This window comes from Triticum urartu, chromosome 4, assembly GCF_003073215.2.
Source record: "Triticum urartu cultivar G1812 chromosome 4, Tu2.1, whole genome shotgun sequence".
Lineage (NCBI taxonomy): Eukaryota > Viridiplantae > Streptophyta > Magnoliopsida > Poales > Poaceae > Triticum > Triticum urartu.
The window spans coordinates 192763066-192781486 of record NC_053025.1 but is presented as its reverse complement, the minus strand read 5'-3'; the positions used below and the strand labels follow the sequence as shown (position 1 = coordinate 192781486).

The window sequence follows — 18421 nt, the reverse complement described above, 5'->3', positions numbered from 1 at the left end:
GCTCTTTTCGATAAGTAAGAGTGCCGAACCCAACGAGGAGCGGAAGGAAATGACAAGTAGTTTTCAGTAAGGTAGTGTCTGCAAGTGCTGAAATTTGTAAGTAGCGAGTAGTTTGACAGTAAGATAGTTTGTAAAGAGCAAGTAAGGATAATTGCAACAAGTATGCAGCAAGGTAGCCCAATCCTTTTGAGGCAAAGGACAAGCCAAAACGGTTTCTTTTAATGAGCAAAGCGTTCTTGAGGGTACATGGGAATTTCATCTAGTTACTTTCATCATGTTGGTTTGATTTGTGTTCGCTACTTTGATAATTTGATATGTGGGTGGACCAGTGCTTAGGTGATGTTCTTACTTGAACAAACCTCCTATTTATGATTAACCCTCCCGCAAGCATCAGCAACTACGAGAAAAGTATTAAGAATAAATTCTAACCATAGCATTAAACTCTAGGATCCAATCAGTCCCTTACGGAATAGTGCATAAACTTGGGTTTAAGTTTCTGTCACTATCACAACCCACCATCTATTTGCTACTCCACAATGCATTCCCTTGGGCCCAAATATGGTGAAGTGTCATGTAGTCGACGTTCATATGACACCACTAAGGGAATCACAACATACATAGTATCAACATATCGAACACATATCAAATTCACATGATTACTTGCAACACGATTTATCCCGTGACCTCAAGAACGAAGGTAAATGCTCACAAAAAACAAACATGCTCATGATCAGAGGGGTATTAATATGCATAATGGATCTGAACATATAATCTTCCACCAAATAAACCATATAGTAATCAACTACAAGATGTAATCAACACTACTAGTCACCCCCTAGCAACAATCTATAGTTCCGGTAACAAGATTGAATATAAGAGATGAACTAGAGTTGAGATGAGATGGTGTTGGTGAAGATGTTGATGGAGATTGCCCTCCACAAGATGGGAGAGTTGTTGGTGATGATGATGACGATGGTTTCACCCTCCGGGAGGGAAGTTCCCCGGCAAAATCGCTCCGCCGGAGGGCAAAAGTGCTCCTGCCCAAGTTCCGCCTCGAGGCGGCGACGCTTCGTCCCGAAAGTCCTCCTCTTCTTTTTTCTAGGTCAAAACACTTATATACCAAAAGATGGGCATTGGAGGTGGGCCGAGGAGGCCACAACCCACCAAGGCGCGCTAGGGGGGGCTGGCGCGCCTAGGTGGGTTGTGCCCACCTGGTGGCCCCCTCTGGTGTTTATTGACTCCAATATTTCTTAAATAATCCATAAAAAATCTCTGTAAAGTTTCAGCACATTTGGAGTTGTGCAGAATAGGTGGCATGGCGTAGCTTTTCCAGGTCCAGATTTCCAGCTACCGGAATTCTCCCTCTTGGTGTGTTCCTTGCAAATTATGAGAGAAAAGGCATTAGAATTACTCCAAAAAGCATTATTATGGATAAAAACACTATAAATAACAGTAAGAGAACATGATGCAAAATGGATGTATCAGCTGACTGTGCTAATTACATTGTTGCTAAATATTTACCACCTAGCTTTACATACCAACAAAAGAAAAAAATCTTCTATGATTTAAGACATTACTTTTGGGATGACCCACATCTTTATAAAGAAGGAGTAGATGGTATTATTAGACATTGTGTACCTGAGCATGAACAGGGACAAATCCTACGGAAATTCCACTCCGAAACTTATGGAGGGAATCATGCATGCTGGAGATAGAACTGCTCACAAGGTATTGCAGTCTGGATTTTATTGGCCTACTCTCTTCAAGGATGCCCGTAAGTACGTCTCATCTTGTGATGAATGGCAAAGAATAGGTAATATCAATAAGCGTCAAGAAATGCCTATGAATTATTCACTTGCTGTTGAACCATTTGATGTTTGGGGATTTGATTACATGGGACATTTTCCTTCCTCTAATGGGTATACACATATTTTGGTTGCTGTTGATTATGTTACTAAATGGGTAGAAGCTATTCCAACCAGTAGTTTTGATCACAACACCTCTATTAAAATGCTTAAGGAAGTTATTTTCTCAAGGTTTGGAGTCCCTAGATATTTAATGACTGATGGCGGTTCACACTTTATTCATGGTGTTTTCCGTAAAATGCTTGCCAAGTATGATGTTAACCATAGAATTGCATCACCCTATCATCCTCAGTCTAGTGGTCAAGTTGAACTTAGCAATAGAGAAATAAAATTAATTTTGCAAAAGACTGTTAATAGGTCCAGGAAGAATTGGTCTAAGAAATTAGATGATGCACTTTGGGCTTATAGAACAGCATATAAAAATCCTATGGGTATGTCTCCTTATAAAATAGTTTATGGAAAAACTTGTCATTTGCCTCTTGAGTTAGAACGTAAAGCTTTTTGGGCAGTCAAAGAGCTCAACTATGATTTCAAACTTGCTGGTGAAAAGAGGTTATTTGATATCAACTCATTAGATGAATGGAGAACCCAAGTATATGAAAATGCAAAGTTATTCAAAGAAAAAGTTAAAAGATGGCATGACAAAAGAATCCAAAAGCGTGAGTTTAAAGTTGGAGAATATGTTCTTTTGTACAACTCTCGTTTTAGATTTTTTGCAGGGAAGCTCCTCTCTAAATGGGAAGGCCCATATGTCATCGAGGAGTTTTACCAGTCTGGAGCCATCAAAATAAATAATTCCGAAGGTACTAACCCGAAGGTTGTCAATGGACAACGAGTAAAGCATTATATCTCAGGTATGCCTATTAATGTTGAGGGTAATATTATCCAAACTTTGACATCGGAAGAACACATAAAAGAGTCCTTCCGGAACACTCCAGAATCATGAAAATAAGGAGGTATGTGATACGGTAAGTAAATGGACTCCAAAAAATCCATATTTTTTTATCATTTTGGAATATTTTAGAATTTTGGAAATAAAGAAGCTCCCAGGAAGCGTCCCCTGGTGGGCACAAGACACCAGGGCGGGCCAGGCACATGTGGATTGTGTCCACCTGGGACACCTCCCGTACTCCATTTTTCTACCATGTACTTGTCCTCCAAGATAAAAAAAAATCTATATATACTTCTGGAACCTGTTAACCACCGTATTGCGAAGAAATCCCCCGTCCTCTTTTTCCCTTGCTTTTTTCTTTCAGATCCCATCTACCATGGCTGCTTCAAGCTCCTCCAAAGACAAGTTCTTCAAGAACGTCATCAACCCATATTTGCGGGAGGTGGTGCAGCACCCTCAGGTCATTGAGATGCATGAGGGGTGCTTCACCTTCACGATGTGCCCTGCCCCAAGGGGACAGGAACCATGGAGGCTAGGCTTGAAGCTTTGGAGCAAGATGTCTTCCGGTGCAAGGGGATGGTAGAGCGTGGACTCCATGCCAATCACCTCATGATCACGGATCTCTCTCGTGATCTCAAGATGGATGCAAGCCCATGAAGGACATCATCTTCACCTTCAACGAGCAAATCAACTTTCTCCAAAGCCAGATCTACAACCTCCAGAACCATGTCTTTGAATATGAGGCGAGGTTTAAAGGTATGAGTTTGGCTGCTAGTTGCAGGACCCGTGAGATTCACTCTTCCTCTTATGATGGTCGACCATTGCCATGGAAATCTAAGGACAAGGCCTCTTCTTCATCACCACCACCATCTTCTTCACCACCAAAGGAGAACTGAGTATCGGGTATGGGCACTCCCCTTGGCTTCCGCCAAGCTTGGGGGAGGTGCCCCGGTATCGTATCATCCCACTATCTTTTTGCTTTTACTTATCTTAGTTTGATCTTTTTTGCTTTATATGAAATAAAGTTTAGTTCGATCCTTTCTTATTTGAGAGTTTGCTTAGTGATCTATCCTTGTAATTTTGTGCAAGTTATATAATAAAATTTAGTTTGAGTTTTTGCTTTCTTTACTTTCATGTTGTAAATAAGGAAAAGAACGGAAATAAGAAAGAAATAAAAATAGAAAGGAAACAAACAAAAGAAAGGAAATAAATCAATAAGATTATATACTAATCCTATGGTAGGTGATGGCACCACATAAGGAAAAGTATAAGTAGGAAATTTTATTAGAGATTGACCAACATAGCATTAGTCAATGATGCAACTCATGAAAGAATTAACAAGGGAAGAGAAGACTCACATATAAATATACTATCCTAGAAATATTTTGTGATTGTGAGCCCTCATCAAAATATTATATGCCAAAATTGTTGACATTGGACAAGGAAGACAACTTAATGGTTTATGTTTGTTTATATTCACATAGAAGTCATATTGTCATAGATCCTTCAACATGTGGTGCTTGCCCTATCTTTGCTAGCCAAAAATTCCGCACTAAGTAGAGATACTACTTGTGCATCCAAAAACCCTTAAACCCAAATCTTTTTCAAGTGTCCACCATACCTACCTAGGGATTGAGCAAGATCCCTCAAGTAAGTTGTCATCGGTGCAAAAAGGCAATAAAAATTGATTCTAAATGTGTGAGATCATTTAGTGTAAGAGAAAATTGAGCGTTGTACGAACTTGGATGACAAAGAATAAAAGCGACATATTGCATAATAAAGGTTGTCATCTTAAGGGGCAATACAACATGACGTTCTCTTCCATTAAGGGATTGAGCATACAAACAAATAAGCGCATGGCAACCTCTGCTTCCCTCTGTGAAGGGCCTATCTTTTACTTTTATGTATTTACTTTTATGTAAAGAGTCAAAGTTCTCCTTCTATTCCTTTTTATTTTTCTCTTTTGGCAAGCATCATGTGGTGAGGAAAGATCTAGGCACATATGTCCAGTTGAATATAGATAGCATGAGCTATTATTATTGACATCGCCCTTGAGGTGAGTATGTTGGGAGGCGAAACTATAAGCCCCTATCTTTCTATGTGTCCGGTTGAAACGTTTTGCTCATGGGTACGAGGTGAGTGTTAGCAATCATAGAATACTATATGATGGTTGAGTACGTGGACTTGCTTAAAAGGCTCTGACACGTGAATCTTCCTGAAAAGATGATGAATTGTAGTTGCAAAGTTGACTGAGAACATAGTTTGTTGGTTTCTAATAGAGTTTTTGCTTTATACTTCGATTGTGTGATGAACTGTTACTTATTCATAGGAAGTATATGATGCAAGTTCTATGATAAAAGTCCTATGTTTAATTTTGTTGCTTTCATAATAATCAACATGATGCTTCTATGTCCGTATTTTGTTTTTCGATTTCGGTTTTCGCTTGAGGACAAGCGAGGTCTAAGCTTGGGGGAGTTGATACATCCATTTTGCATCATGTTTTCTTACTATTATTTATAATGTTTTTATCCATAATAATGCTTTTTGGAGTAATTCTAATGTCTTTTCTCTCAAAATTTAAAAGGTACACACAAAGAGGGAGAATTCCGGCAACTGGAAATCTGGACCTGGAAAAGCTACGTCAGGCCACCTATTCTGCACAACGCCAAACAAGCTGAAACTTGATGGGGATTTTTTATGGAATATATAAGAAATATTGGAGCCAATAACTACCAAAGGGGGGCCAGCAAGTGGGCACAACCCACCTGGGTGCGCTAGGGCCCCCAGGTGCGCCCTGGTGGGTTGTGGCCTCCTCGGCCCACCTCCGGTGCCCATCTTTTGGTATATAAGTGATTTTGACTTAGAAAAATAAGGAGAAGGTTTTCGGGACGGAACGCCACCGTCTCGAGGTGGAACTTGGGCAGGAGCACTTTTGCCCTCCGGTGGAGCGATTCCGCCGGGGGAACTTCCCTCCTGAAGGGGGAAATCATCGTCATCATCATCACCAACAACTCCCCCATCTTGGGGAGGGCAATCTTCACCAACATCTTCAACAGCACCATCTCCTCTCAAATCCTAGTTCATCTCTTGTATTCAATCTTGTTACCGGAACTATAGATTGGTGCTTGTAGGTGACTAGTAGTGTTGATTACATCTTGTAGTTGATTACTATATGGTTTATTTGGTGGAAGATTATATGTTCAGATCCATTATGCTATTTAATACCCCTCTGATCATGAGCATGTTTGTTTTTTGTGAGCAGTTACCTTCGTTCTTGAGGTCACGGGATAAATCGTGTTGCAAGTAATCATGTGAATTTGATATGTGTTCGATATGTTGATACTATGTATGTTGTGATTCCCTTAGTGGTGTCATATGAACGTCGACTACATGACGCTTCACCATATTTGGGCCCAAGGGAATGCACTGTGGAGTAGCAAATAGATGGTGGGTTGTGATAGTGACAGAAACTTAAACCCAAGTTTATGCACTATTCCGTAAGGGACCGATTGGATCCTAGAGTTTAATGATATGGTTAGAATTTATTCTTAATACTTTTCTCGTAGTTGCTGATGCTTGCGGGAGGGTTAATCATAAATAGGAGGTTTGTTCAAGTAAGAACATCACCTAAGCACTGGTCCACCCACATATCAAATTATCAAAGTAGCGAATACAAATCAAACCAACATGATGAAAGTAACTAGATGAAATTCCCTTGTACCCTCAAGAACGCTTTGCTCATTAAAAGAAACCATTTTGGCTTGTCCTTTGCCTCAAAAGGATTGGGCTACCTTGCTGCATACTTGTTGCAATTATCTTTACTTGCTCTTTACAAACTATCTTACTGTCAAACTACTCGCTACTTACAAATTTCAGCACTTGCAGATATTACCTTACTGAAAACTACTTGTCATTTCCTTTTGCTCCTCGTTCGGTTCAACACTCTTACTTATCGAAAAGAGCTACAATTGATCCCATATACTTGTGGGTCATCAGGAGGGAGGTTGCGGTGGCCGGCTGATCCGTAGGGGCGGCATTCAGGGAGGGAGGGCTTGGGAGTTGGGAGAGGTAGGTCGGGGTTGGGGTCCTCGTCCGATTTTTTTTCGTTGCGTGCGAGGGAGCCCCGTTTGCCCGATTTGTTCGTTGTGTGGGACGGGATTACGTGCGAGGGGCCTCCTTGGTCCAATTTTTTTAACCGCGAGGGGTTTTCTATCGTGAAATGGGAGGTAAAAGCGAGGGAGTAATGGACGGTGGGAGGAGGGACGAAAAAAACAAGACGAAGGTGGGAGGTGGAACGAAGAAAAATCGAACCGTAGCAGGCTACAAGTGCTACATTAGGAGTAGAGAAAAAAATTAAGTAGGTACACAAAATGCTTTAATAATGAGATTTATTTTTTATGATTTACACATTAGTTTTTTAAAATCAGTTATTTGTTTCCTAATTAATGTGATTGAGCGATTTTTCTTAAAATCGATTATTTGTTTCCTAATTAATGTGATTGAGCTATTTAAGGTAAGGTTAATTAATTTAAATTTGATCTTTAGAGATTGATTGTGATTGATTCTTTCACATAAATACATTGCTAAATAATTTACGCTAGCATGGAAAGTTCTGATCCGTTCAGATTTTTTCGTTGTATGAGAGGGTGATGCGAAAATAAACCAGTGGGGTGGGGGGAGATGACAAAATAAATAGACAAAAGAAACCAGATGAAAGGGGGGACAATAAAAACCCGTGGATGTCAGCCTACCAACTGCTCCATTAGGAGTAGAGATCCCTACGGAAAATTGGTAGCTCGGTATCCAGGTTTATTTTTGCCATACCTCCCACTGGTTTATTTTCGCATCACCTTCTCTATGTTGGTTTTCATATCTACCGGTTTATTTTTCTCTTCACTCTTTCCTTGCAAACCAAGGCTTTCTTAAAATACAAAAAATCACGGATCTAATTTTCCTAAATTACCCAAATCAACTGATCTCTCCCATCAATGCAATTTACTTTAGGAAGCAAATAACGAATTTTAAGAAAACAAACAAGTAAATTATTATATACTTACTTAATTTGTTATGGAATAGTATCAGAATTATAGAGCATAATGAACATTCAATTTCTAAGGAAACAATCAACGGGAGCTCACACTCAGCTGGTGCCTCGAAGTCACGTCCAGATCTCTCGCCACCAATCGCACGCCCCTCCTCTCCCCCACCGATTTTCTCTCTTCCCTCGTCGATTTATTTTCACTTATCACAAAATTGTGTTACGAAACCAAGGAGCAGCCCACCCGCCTACGCCGTCAAGTGTGTTAACCAACGGGAGCTCACACTCAGCTGGTGCCTCAAAGTCACGTCCAGATTTGTCCATTAATGGGTCTAGATCCTCACCCCAACTGCAAGAAACTCAGGTGCCTACATTTCTCCTACACCATGGTGAGCCACTTTTTCTCCTTGATCTCTCCATCATGTTTTTTCTAGATTGGTGTAGTACATGACCATTAGCTCAAATAATCCTTCACCAAAATCTACACTGTAAAGATGAAGAAGCTATGGCACCAAGGTATCTTCATACTCTCATTTTGCTCGATTTGCTAGCCTATTACTTAGAGTTTGATGTTTTTTCTGCGGATCTGGAAAATGATGGCTAGGTGATACGCTAGAACAAGTGCACAACTTAGCCCACAATCTTGTGGAAGATCAATGAGTGATGTGTTTGTGCGATATCATGTCTTCATAATGTAACTATGCATGTACTTGATATATTTTGTTCCAAGTGAGGGGAGATTGAAAAAATATACGTGCTAGTAAATATTTGGAAAAACTATGGTAAGAAGGCTAGCACATTCTGAAGTACTACTACACTTTTCTGGCTTCTCATGTTGCTACAATTTATGAATTTCAGTCAAGCATTTGTCCCTTTTCACTAATTTGTACAGTGAAGAATATTCACCTCTTCCAACTTATCATTGATTTGTATCCTGCCATGTAAGCTTCTCCTACTTGGAAATGTTTCAATGATTTGGTCTACTTAACGCGGAGACTTGGACCAGTGCAAAGAAATTATGCCAATCTTCACGTATAATTGTGATCTTCCCTTCATATGCATGTATGTATACAAGTTTCTGGAAACTAAAAACTATTAAATATTTTGGATTGTGGATTCCATGGTGTTGCAAGTTTAAACAAGAAGTTCATGTCCTAATATTCATGTATTCTGAATTCTGAAGAAGTTAGGGTATGAATTTGGATAATAAGTCCATCTCATACAAAAAGCTTGAAACTTCATATTGGCATTGTAGGTTCATGATTTAGTGATTGCAAGTGTTTCCTTTTGACAAAAAAACTGGAACCATTTTCTCTTTAGCAAGAGATTTTTCAAGTCAAACCCGAGGGACGTGGCTATCCGCTGGCAATTTCGAGGAGGGGAGATCTTCGGCGACAACACGACAGGCTGGAACGAGAGAGGGAGGGAGCTCTACTGGCTCATGTTCATGACATAGAGCCTGATGGCATCATGCCCAGGTAAGCTTTTGTCTATTCCAGTTATTGCACTGGGTCCTTTACTTTCTAAACCTGAAAAAAGAGTTTGCCTTGATTCCTAATAATACTTTAAATGCTGATGTCCACATCATTTATCTTGCTACTGGTGGTAATGTGTACAAGTAGATGACCTAAAGTTCTACCATAGTGCTGAAATATTTGGTGTAAATAATGTCAGATGCTATGTGCCGTCTTTATTCGTGATACAAGTACTCTAAACTATCACTGTTGCAGTGCACAAACGGCATATTTTTTCATTATATGTTGGTTGATATTAATTTATTTTATCTTCTAAAATGTATAGCCAAATTATGAAATTTAATGATTGCTTGATTTTCATGGTCAGATGTGGACATGGTTGAGTGGCCACAGGGAGAATGGGGGAAGTGGCGTGTGAGGCATTTAAGAAATGGGGACAAGGGACATTTTAGTTAATGGCGAATCTGTATTAGTTTAAAATTTTGTCTTTGTTGTGGTAAAAAAGTAAGGTTAGATTAACCACCACGTACATCATTAATTGTTTTTAAATAAGAAATATAATCAGAATATATTTTTTGAATCGATAAAATTTATATAATTTGTACAAGCACAAGGTCGAGCATGAAGGTGGAATGGTAGGAGGGATGGGGACAAGATTAGATATCGTTTTGTCTTCATGAGAGCAGATGATGGTTACGAAGAAATGAGTAGGCGGAAAGAAAGGAGAGAAAACTAGTTTTATTACTGTATAGATGGAAACACAAGCCATCTTGTCCAGCACACATTTTTGCATTAGGACAATTGTTAGATCACTATGTTTTTTATTCTGTGGCAACACACATACATTCAACTAGAAAATTCAAATTTACAGGTTCTTCATCCACCTTTTCAAGATATTTACATATTTGTCTATTGTCATCAAGTTTGCATATGATGTTGGGAAATTCAACATAAGGAAGTGAATATAAGGACACAGAAACGTTGCACTTTGAATATGAAAGAACTCAACATCCAAATAACAAATTAGTTGCTCTATCCATCTGTAAGCAAGAAATGTAAGCATCCTTCTAAATAAGATGTTAGATATCTTGAGGCCGGAAATGCATGCATCCTTTCTAAATAACAATATTCGTTATCTTCAGCCTGGAATGCAAGCATCCAAAATTAACAAAAATATCTCTAAAAACCAAAAACAATCTTGCAGTCTTGATATAAGAATGAAACATAAGCAACATCACAGATTTTGCTATTTATTTTGATGCTAAAATCAATAATGCTTATTTTAGAAAAGAAGGGGCGAAAGGATGCATGATATACACAATTTTGCATATCATGGCGGCAAAAACACCTTGTGGTCGTCGCCCTCGATTATGACGGTGTGCATTCTTTGGCATTGGGAATCGACCTGGGACACCGTAGAGGGGGGGGGGGCAGGAGGGGGACGGCGACGGGGAGGGAAGGGGGGACGACGCCATGGAGGGAAGAGGAGACGATGCTGAGGGAAAGGTGTGGGCTGAACGCCATGACGTGGTTTGGTGCCAATGACATCAACAAGGAGAGCATGACAGGAGAATGAGATGTGAGTGTGAATGTTGTGCCATGTGGTGAGAGAAAGAGAGAGTGAATTGCTTTTGTTCTAAAATAAAAATAAAAGGAGTAACACCTTTTTTAGCGAAAGCGTTTGTTTGCTATGAGGGAAATGTCATATATAGTTTCTGGAGACAAATGCCAACAAATCATTTTCGGAGAATATTACCATCAAGTGATTTATAGGCGAGCTTACAGTTTATTAAAATGGGAATGTGATTCACTTTACTAAAAAGCATGATCCCACTCACTCCGATTAAAAACGGCCACCTGCTCGCATTTGACATCTGACCAATAAATATATATTATATCTGAGCTTATTTTATTTTAATATTGTTTATATGTTCACTTTTGTAGATCAGAGACAAAAACCGATGCCTTCCGATGATGCTCTGAAAATGTTGATTAACAAAGCTTTATGATGCACTAGACTGAAAAATCATTGTGTTTTAACAATCAAAAAAGATGCATACAAATAATTGTTCTTTATACATTTGTTGCACATGATAATACAAAAGGTTTGTATTATCATTTGGATGGAGATGGATTATGTTGACATTCAAAACGAATTCATCGACAAGGGTGTTGAGGCGATATCGTTGAAAGGGGCCAAATGTTCACTGAGTTTTATACAACAAAAGGTCCTTGACAAGGCACATGCATTCTACTAGTCTGTCTAAGGGAGGAGCCACGTGTAGAGGAGCCTTTCGTGGATGCCACGCAACCAAGACAGTTGCACACGCGACCGTACGCACCCTCTTCGCCAACCAGAGATGGACTTCAGTCGCCACTAGCGAACAAAGGAGAAGTCTGGATTTGGCGCCTTTGGATGATCACCTGAACGAACATCTAGAGATTGAAGCAGTTGAGTCCCGACATCTAAAGCATGCAAATCTAGCTGCAACGGATTATACAGGAGGCCGCTATTCGCGTCTGGACAAAACAACCGACTGAAATGGCTTGGCATCATATACACTTAGAGGGCCCGGAACAATGTCCAGCAGTCCTACAACGAGAACAGATCAACTGATGTAGGGGAATCTAGTGTTTGCACACAAATACTATGCAAAGCTGGGAATGGAACCTCAACGCATAGCCAAGTCGCTTCATCTTATATTTGATCGGCTGCTAGCAATCGCACATATAAGATTCCAGTCCGAGATCAAAGTCATGTGCCTCGACTGGGCATGATCGTGCAACCGTTGATGCAATGCAAATGGACCGAAGGGCCAACACCTCGCGTGGTGTGGTAACGTCCTGTAACGCCCGGGAGCAACTTCCCAGCCGGTCAACCATCCTGAAATTACTTTAAGCTGAGCATGCTTAACTTTGGAGTTCTGTCCGAATGAATTTTCGGAAAAGAAGGATTTCCTTATTAATATGAGTAGTCTATCATCCCTATTAAGCCAGACTATCACACGTCCCAAGCTCCCAGTGCATGTGTCGCTCAATGTGGTCTGAGTCAGAGCGTCATCATCTAGCGTGGCGTGATAAACTCCCAGGCTCCCAGAACATAATGGGTCACTTCTTTGTAAGAAAATCCGCTAGCAAGTACACAACTAGGATATCAAACCCCACACATGACGTGCACTTTATAAACATACACACATCATGCACGCCGTGTGTTGAAGACAACAAGTATCTCAACAAACTCTATGACTGGAAGCATGTATATTCAGAGGCTCTTTTGAGCAAAACATAACAAAGTTATTACAGTTTGGTACCCCCGAGGCACCAGATTGTCACATGTGACCTTCAAGCTATTCGTCAATGCCAATGTCAAGGTAGAGATCTGTGAGGAGATCAGTGTTCTCTTATGCAACAGCATATTAAGCAAGGGTGGGTACAAATGATGTAAAAGGTTTTATGTTAGTTTACGAGGGAGTACTCAGCAAGAGTTACATTAGAACTATCTACACATGCTCAAGTGTGAAAGAAGAGGATTGTGGACTAGTTTGCAAAAATGTCAGTTTTGACCTTTAGCTGACCTGGTTCACTTTTGTGCAATAGTGGCGGCCCAACCCGTCGAAGTCTGCTTACTTGTCCTTTGTGTCTTAAATGATTCACTTTTGTGCAATAGTGGCAGCCTACCTATCTTGATGGGCATGTTTGTATGAACTTTAAAGTTGGACCAAAGACTATTTTAAAATATTATCCTAGTTAAACTTGTTAGTGATGTAACAATTATTTAATTTGAATAAAGTGTGCCGCAAGTTTAAAAGGAAAGACTTACCGTTGAAAACGTTCGGAGTGATGTGAATACCTAACGTGAGTTCAACTAAATATGGATCTGATATGTGTATACATACTAGATCCGCCGTAAGATTTTCAAAACATACGGAACAGGGAGAGTAGTTTAATCCTTAGTTCGCCATAAACCCATCATGAAAACAAAAGGGAAACGTTTGCACCCGGCGGACTGGCCGAAGTTTCGGTCGGTCACACGCGTAGCGTCCGATTGCTCGTGATCTACTGGCCCCGATTTTATGCCACGTCCCTCGCATATCACCTTCCTCCCCACGGATCCATCCTGGGCTCCACAAACCGCAGGCATTTCTTGTTCTTTCGCAGCCTCTTATCTTTTCATTCCCCCAAATCAGAACAACTATGCACCTGGCGAGGGTCCGCGGCGTCCGCCTCCACCTGCCCCGCGCTGCTCCGACGAGCTTCGCCCTCCTCTTGTGTTGAGTACTACAACCCATGGCGACCGTGCTTTAATGGTGGCGAGCGGGAGGAGCGCATGTTGCAACCATGCTTACAGCAAGTTACAACCATCATGTCGCGAGCAACAACCTGCGTGGCTAGATGCTACGATGGTGAGGTGGAGCCCAGCGTCGAGCTTCAACCGAGGCGACCAGTGCTACAACCAGCGTGGTTTTTTGCTGGAACCGTTCGACAAAAAGCTACATCCAGATGACCAATGCTGGAATCGGATGACGAGTCCAGTCGTATTTGCTTCCACCGCCTTTTTATTTTGCTACAACCGTAAGTTTTTTTGTTGAATCGCTAGAGATCTCTTTGTTTTGTGACTGCCGGCAGGGAGGCATGATTTTTGACGGTACTGTTGCCATCAAGGTGTTTTTGCTGGAACCGGCATATTAATTTTGCTGGAATTTTTGCTACAATCGATCTCTGGAGTTGTTCACTTCTGAATTTGTTTTGCTGGAACCAGCATATTCTTTTGCTGCTGGAACCTGGTTCCTTTGCTACAAATGACCACTGGAGCATTTTTTTTGCTACTGAATTTGTTTTTACTGGAACTGAACCCTTTTTTTGCTGGAACCTACTATGGTTCAACCACGAGCTGGAAGGGAATGGGGTGGTAGGGCTGCAATCCGCCGGTGACTCTGGAGCTCTGCTTCTGGGAGCATGGGTACGGTTGTATATGGACTAGTGGTTGTGGCATCACCCTGTGGCGCCGTTTAGAAGAAAGTTGTGCGCACATTTTCATTTTTTCTCAAAAAAATTCTCGCCTTTATTTAAAAAAAAGTAAAGAAAAATAATTACCACCATAGCTTACCAGCGAGTGTCACTTTGTATAATTCTTCATTTAAAAAATACCAAAGCTTCTCACCTCCATCTAAAAAAATAAAATACATATAAAAAATCTACACATTCATCTAAAAAATTTACAAAAGAGTTTTCACCGCGGCCAACTAGCTTGCACCACGTGGCATAGCTGGTTGGCCGCCTTTCCCGCGTAGCTTAATGGGTTTAATGAATCGGACGCGGCTGGTGCGACCGGCCCAAATTTACGCACCGGCGCTCCAGTCGCCCAAACAAAATACGATGGCAAGCGGAGAAATAAATACCTCAGGTGGACAGAGTAGCAGCATATCACCAGATGTAACTAACATTAACAGAAAAGCAGCAGCAAACGCAGTTCACACACACAAAGCTCACATCCAACACCACGTACTGAGTAGCATCCAACATAACGAACGGGATAAACTTTTAGGGTAAGACTGGTACAAGTGCTCGCTTAGTCGACCTCCTCGATCTTGGGGCCAGCGCCGCCCGCAGCCGGAGGTGCATCGTCCTCGTCCATGGCGCCCGCCATGTCAGCTCCGGCACCCTGGTACATCTTGGCGATGATGGGGTTGCAAAGGCCCTCCAGCTCCTTCATCTTGTCATCAAACTCATCTGCCTCAGCAAGCTGGTTGCCGTCCAGCCACTGGATGGCCTGGTCAATGGCGTCCTCGATCTTCTTCTTGTCGTCTGCAGCTAGCTTGGAGGCAATCTTGTCGTCCTTGATGGTGTTGCGCATGTTGTAGGCATAGTTCTCAAGGGCATTCTTTGACTCCACCTTCTTCTTGTGCTCCTCGTCCTCTGACTTGTACTTCTCAGCCTCCTGCACCATCTTCTCGATCTCATCCTTGCTCAGCCTGCCCTTGTCATTTGTGATGGTGATCTTGTTCTTCTGCCCAGTGGTCTTGTCCTCCGCGGAGACGTTCAGAATGCCATTAGCATCAATGTCGAAGCAGACCGTGATCTGGGGCACACCCCTGGGGGCAGGAGGGATGCCGGAGAGCTCAAACTTGCCCAGCAGGTTGTTGTCGCGGGTCCTGGTCCTCTCGCCCTCATAAACCTGGATAAGGACACCAGGCTGGTTGTCAGAGTAGGTGGAGAAGACCTGCTCCTTCTTGGTGGGGATGGTGGTGTTCCTTGGAATCAAAACGGTCATGACACCTCCAGCAGTCTCCAGACCAAGAGAAAGAGGTGTGACATCAAGCAGCAGGAGGTCCTGGACCTTCTCGTTGCCCTCTCCACTCAAGATGGCAGCCTGGACTGCAGCACCATAGGCAACAGCCTCATCCGGGTTGATGTTCTTGCACAGCTCCTTGCCATTGAAGAAGTCCTGAAGCAGCTGCTGCACCCTTGGGATCCTGGTGGAGCCACCAACAAGGACAACATCATGGACAGTGCTCTTGTCCATCTTAGCATCCCTCAGGCACTTCTCAACAGGCTCCATGCACTTCCTGAAGAGATCCATGTTCAACTCCTCAAACCTGGCACGGGTGATGGTCGTGTAGAAGTCGATGCCCTCATACAGCGAGTCAATCTCAATGGTGGTCTGCGCAGTGGAGGAGAGGGTCCTCTTCGCCCGCTCACAAGCTGTCCTCAGCCTGCGGAGAGCCCTGGGGTTGCCACTAATATCCTTCTTGTTCTTCCTCTTGAATTCTTGGACGAAGTGGTTGACCATTCTGTTGTCAAAGTCCTCACCACCAAGGTGAGTGTCACCAGCAGTGGACTTGACCTCAAAGATACCCTCTTCAATGGTGAGGAGGGAAACATCAAAGGTGCCACCACCAAGGTCAAAGATGAGAACATTCTTCTCACCAACACTGGTGGCCTTCTTGTCAAGACCATAAGCAATAGCAGCAGCAGTTGGCTCGTTGATAATGCGCATAACATTCAGGCCTGCAATCACTCCAGCATCCTTGGTGGCCTGCCTCTGAGAGTCATTGAAGTAGGCAGGGACAGTGACAACAGCATTCTTGATGGTGCTGCCAAGATACGCTTCAGCTATCTCACGCATCTTGATGAGGACCATGGAGGAGATCTCTTCAGCAGCAAACTCCTTCTCCTCACCCTTGTACTGAACAACAATCATAGGCTTGTCTCCAGGTCCAGCAATGACCTTGAAGGGCCAAAGCTTCATGTCACTCTGGACAGAAGGATCACTAACTCTCCTGCCAATGAGACGCTTGGCATCTACAGAGCAAATTATCATGTCAGCGACTTGAAATACCAATTTATCACAATGATGTATTGATAATTAATAATTAATAAAGAAAATAAGCAACAGAATATCAACCAAGCCTTATATAGATAATCAAACTTGAAATCAGTTCAGGAAATAAAATATATGGCAGTAATTAATCATCAGAAAACATGCAAAAGCTTATACAGAACAAAGCACGGTATGATCTACTGGTATACTTGCCTAGTACAGAGACAAGGTGGACCCTTGAACGGAATAACAAACATTGATGCATAAAAGTCAATAATCAAGATGCTATTTACACATGCAAAAGCATAGAATAGGAAATTAGTAAAGTAGCCAGTGGCACAAGGTCCGTTCCCCCTTATTACATGCCATATTACAAAATGCGTAAGACACAAAATAAGACCGTGTCAGATACCAGATAGTGGCAATAAAGAGCAACATAAATATTAAAGGGGTAAAAAATAACATTACAGAATTTTACCAAGTTAGCAACCAGTGATTTTTGGAATAATCACTTATGTTGAACAAATCGGCTAATTTACATCACAGGTGCTAACTCCATGTTAAAAAAATCAAACAGGAAAGAAAAAACAGTTCAAAAAATAAGTTAAATGAATTAAGAGCTTTATGAAGTATATATCAGACGGTAGTGCTTGGTATTCCACTGATTATCATTTTATATTAAGTGATGCATCATCCACTTTGTTCAAGCTAGATGGCACAACTGAGATATTTTATTTGCCGTAAGGTACGAATTCATCCAGGTATAAAACCACATCTACAGTGTGAGTCCACATCTACTTTCGATTCTTTTTCTTACTGGCTTTGACAGTGCCATGTTTTCCCCTATATAGGGATAGGGCAGAAACAAATAATTGCACCGTGATTGAACCAAGCTCCCGCATGCAGAAGTATCCACACATAAAAAACTATGCGCACGCACAGATCTATCTATTATATAATACAGCTACGGCGGGAACAGATTAAACTAAGCAACCAGCCACATGTAACCTGGCGCAGGTACAACTAGTCAACGAATCAAATCAACCGAAGCACGCGCTGACACCAGAACATATTGCAAAGGCTAAGCTGTAACAAACCGTACAAAATCGATCTGAAGTGGCTGAACTAAGCTCAATCCGCGCACTAGACAGAGCCCCGATCGACAGATCTAAAGCGGATAAACAAGAGTAATGACGAAAGGTGGTGGATTGCTCACCGAAAACCGTGTTGACCGGGTTCATGGCGACCTGGTTCTTGGCCGCATCGCCGATGAGCCTCTCGGAGTCGGTGAAGGCGACGTAGGAGGGGGTGGTGCGGTTGCCCTGGTCATTGGCGATGATCTCAACTCGGTCGTGCTGCCACACGCCGACGCAGGAGTAGGTCGTGCCGAGATCGATCCCGATGGCGGGACCCTCGCCCTTGCCGGCCATTGCAGCTGTCGCTCGGTTTGGAAGTACGGCGGTGGTGCTGGCGGTGGCGGCGCTAGGGTTTTGGTGGTGGGAGGAGGACTGGTAGAGGGGGTGAAACGGAGGCGGACGGCGGGCGTTTATAGCGGACGGGGAGGGGCTCTGGAAGGTTCCGACGGTGGCGTTCGCGGGCGTTGGGTTGTGATCGGACGGCGATGGGCGCGCGAGGCGTGGTTTCGTAGTTGTAGGCTTGTAGGCCAATATTGGTCGTGTTTCTTTCCTTTTTCTCTTTTTCTGTTTTGGTATAAGGAAATACTAATTGGGTTTTGTTGGGCTGACCCCAGACAATTTCCCTGACGCCAATCATTCAAATCATTGGGCTGGCTGGCCTGTAACACAAACATGTTGCTCTCGGTTTTTTTTT

The 18421-nt window shown here is 42.3% G+C and overlaps 1 protein-coding gene across 1 annotated transcript; it reads right to left on the bottom strand.

Moving 5' to 3' along the window:
- Positions 1–14694: 14694 nt before the first annotated feature.
- LOC125551273 (heat shock cognate 70 kDa protein 2) lies at positions 14695–18127 on the bottom strand. The gene is made up of 2 exons (XM_048714444.1): positions 17808–18127; positions 14695–16572 (listed from the first exon to the last, which is right to left on the bottom strand). The coding sequence occupies exons 1-2, from the start codon at positions 18019–18021 to the stop codon at positions 14840–14842; spliced, it is 1947 nt and encodes a 648-aa protein (XP_048570401.1). The 5' UTR covers positions 18022–18127; the 3' UTR covers positions 14695–14839.
- Between the last annotated feature and the right edge of the window lie 294 nt (positions 18128–18421).

Bases quoted from the DNA above. Each gene is read 5' to 3' on its own strand.
- LOC125551273 (XM_048714444.1), bottom strand. From the start codon at position 18,021: ATGGCCGGCAAGGGCGAGGGTCCCGCCATCGGGATCGATCTCGGCACG. The intron at 16,573-17,807 runs GTGAGCAATCCA...TTTGCTCTGTAG, and splicing joins CCCGGTCAACACGGTTTTCG to ATGCCAAGCGTCTCATTGGC.